This window comes from Haplochromis burtoni, unplaced genomic scaffold, assembly GCF_018398535.1.
Source record: "Haplochromis burtoni strain Fernald_Lab_line unplaced genomic scaffold, NCSU_Asbu1 Contig_1672, whole genome shotgun sequence".
Lineage (NCBI taxonomy): Eukaryota > Metazoa > Chordata > Actinopteri > Cichliformes > Cichlidae > Haplochromis > Haplochromis burtoni.
Window position 1 is genome coordinate 1 of NW_024584033.1, and position 1,532 is coordinate 1,532.

The 1,532-nt window shown below is 45.7% G+C and overlaps 1 protein-coding gene across 1 annotated transcript in view; it reads right to left on the minus strand.

The window, feature by feature from the left end:
* Positions 1 to 7: 7 nt before the first annotated feature.
* LOC102290215 (V-set domain-containing T-cell activation inhibitor 1) overlaps positions 8 to 1,532 on the minus strand; it is a gene marked incomplete in the record, with an annotated part of 4,524 nt that continues 2,999 nt past the window's right edge. Inside the window, 2 exon segments of the mRNA XM_042217192.1 lie at positions 8 to 389; positions 472 to 804. Of these exon segments, the coding sequence (XP_042073126.1) occupies positions 253 to 389; positions 472 to 804 (470 nt within the window).

The window sequence follows — 1,532 nt, forward strand, 5'->3', positions numbered from 1 at the left end:
TGCCACCTTGATCTTGTGGGTAATTCTTTCTCTAATGGTTAAAATTGTATTTGTGAAGAAATTGATGAAGTTATCACCATTAACACTAAATGAATGGTTGTCTCAAGAGTGCTCTGACTTTTTGTCAGATGTCAAAGGTTTATGGAGTTCCTTTTTATAGAGCCACAAACCAGTGTTTGATCCCCGGCAGGTGTGTCGCAGAGTGGGGAAAAGAGGTTTGAAACATGAGCAGACACCTGCTAACGCTCGGCATTATGGGTAGTGTAGTAGGAGACACTCACCTGACATGAAATACTGCCGCAAATGAAAAAAAAGACCTCCAGAAACCCCAAGAACAACCAGGAGAACCAGGAGACCCACTAAAACTTTGGACCAGGATGGAAATGGTTCTGTGGATGAGCATAAAAAAGATTTCTGACCTGTGACCTGTATCTAGAAAACTGACCTCTGACCTCAACTTACAGCACTGACCTTTGACCTGCAGCACTACTTTTTGTCTCAGGATGTCTTTGTCCCTGTAGATGGTGCAGATGTATCGTCCTGTGTCTTTCACTTTGGGCTGTTTCAGGGTCAGACTGAGGTCTCCAGTTCTCAGCAGGTCTTCATTCATCTTCGTTCGGTCTCTGTAAACTTCATCCTGAGTCATGAGCTCATCATTTCTGTTAGAATACTCATGGACTGTGATGAGTCCGAGGTCAGAGCGAGTCCACTCCACTGTGCTGTCCTCAGGCAGGTCAGGTGTTGTGTTGCAGGGCAGGATGACAAACTGTGACCCTTCCCTCACCTTCACCTCCACCTGCTGGTCTGAGAGGACAAGAAACCACAACATAAAGCGTAGAAGCAGCAGCAAAATTCCTCTGAGTGTTTTGTGCTGGGTGATGCATAGAATGTCATTTATTTACATATTTACAGAAATGTGTGTGGTAAACACACTGTGGTAAACACACACTGCTGCAGCAGTTCTCTGCAGTCATCTCCTGCTTTGTTGTTCGTGTTTACTCTGAGGTTACATCTGTGCTAAATGATGCTGCGGGTTTCATCTGTATTTTTACAAGACTTTGGGAATTAATTTGCATCAGTTTGACCTCTGACCTTTGACTAGAGTATTGACCTGTAATTACAGCAGGTGTTGGGCTCGTTGCTGACCTTTGACCTGCAGCTGGATGTCTCTGAGTCTCCGTTCTTTCCCTCCAGCACTGATGGAGCAGGTGTAGTTGCCGCTGTCAGTCTTTGTGGGTTTCCTCAGAGTGAGGCTGAAGTCATTAATGATGAAAGCGTAACGATTCACTGATGTGCGTCTGCTGTAACGCTGGTTTTGTCCTCTAACATCGTCTCCTCCTTTTTCTCCTTGTAGGTGAACAGATTTGGGATCGAGGTCACTGCAAGTCCACATCACTGTGGTGTCCTCAGGTGTAATACCTGAGAAAAGACAGGGCAGCAGGACAGACCTTTCCCCCTCATTCACCTCCACCACCACAGCCAGAGCATGCTGGGAAACTGAGGACACACAAAGAGAAACTCAAATCAAATAC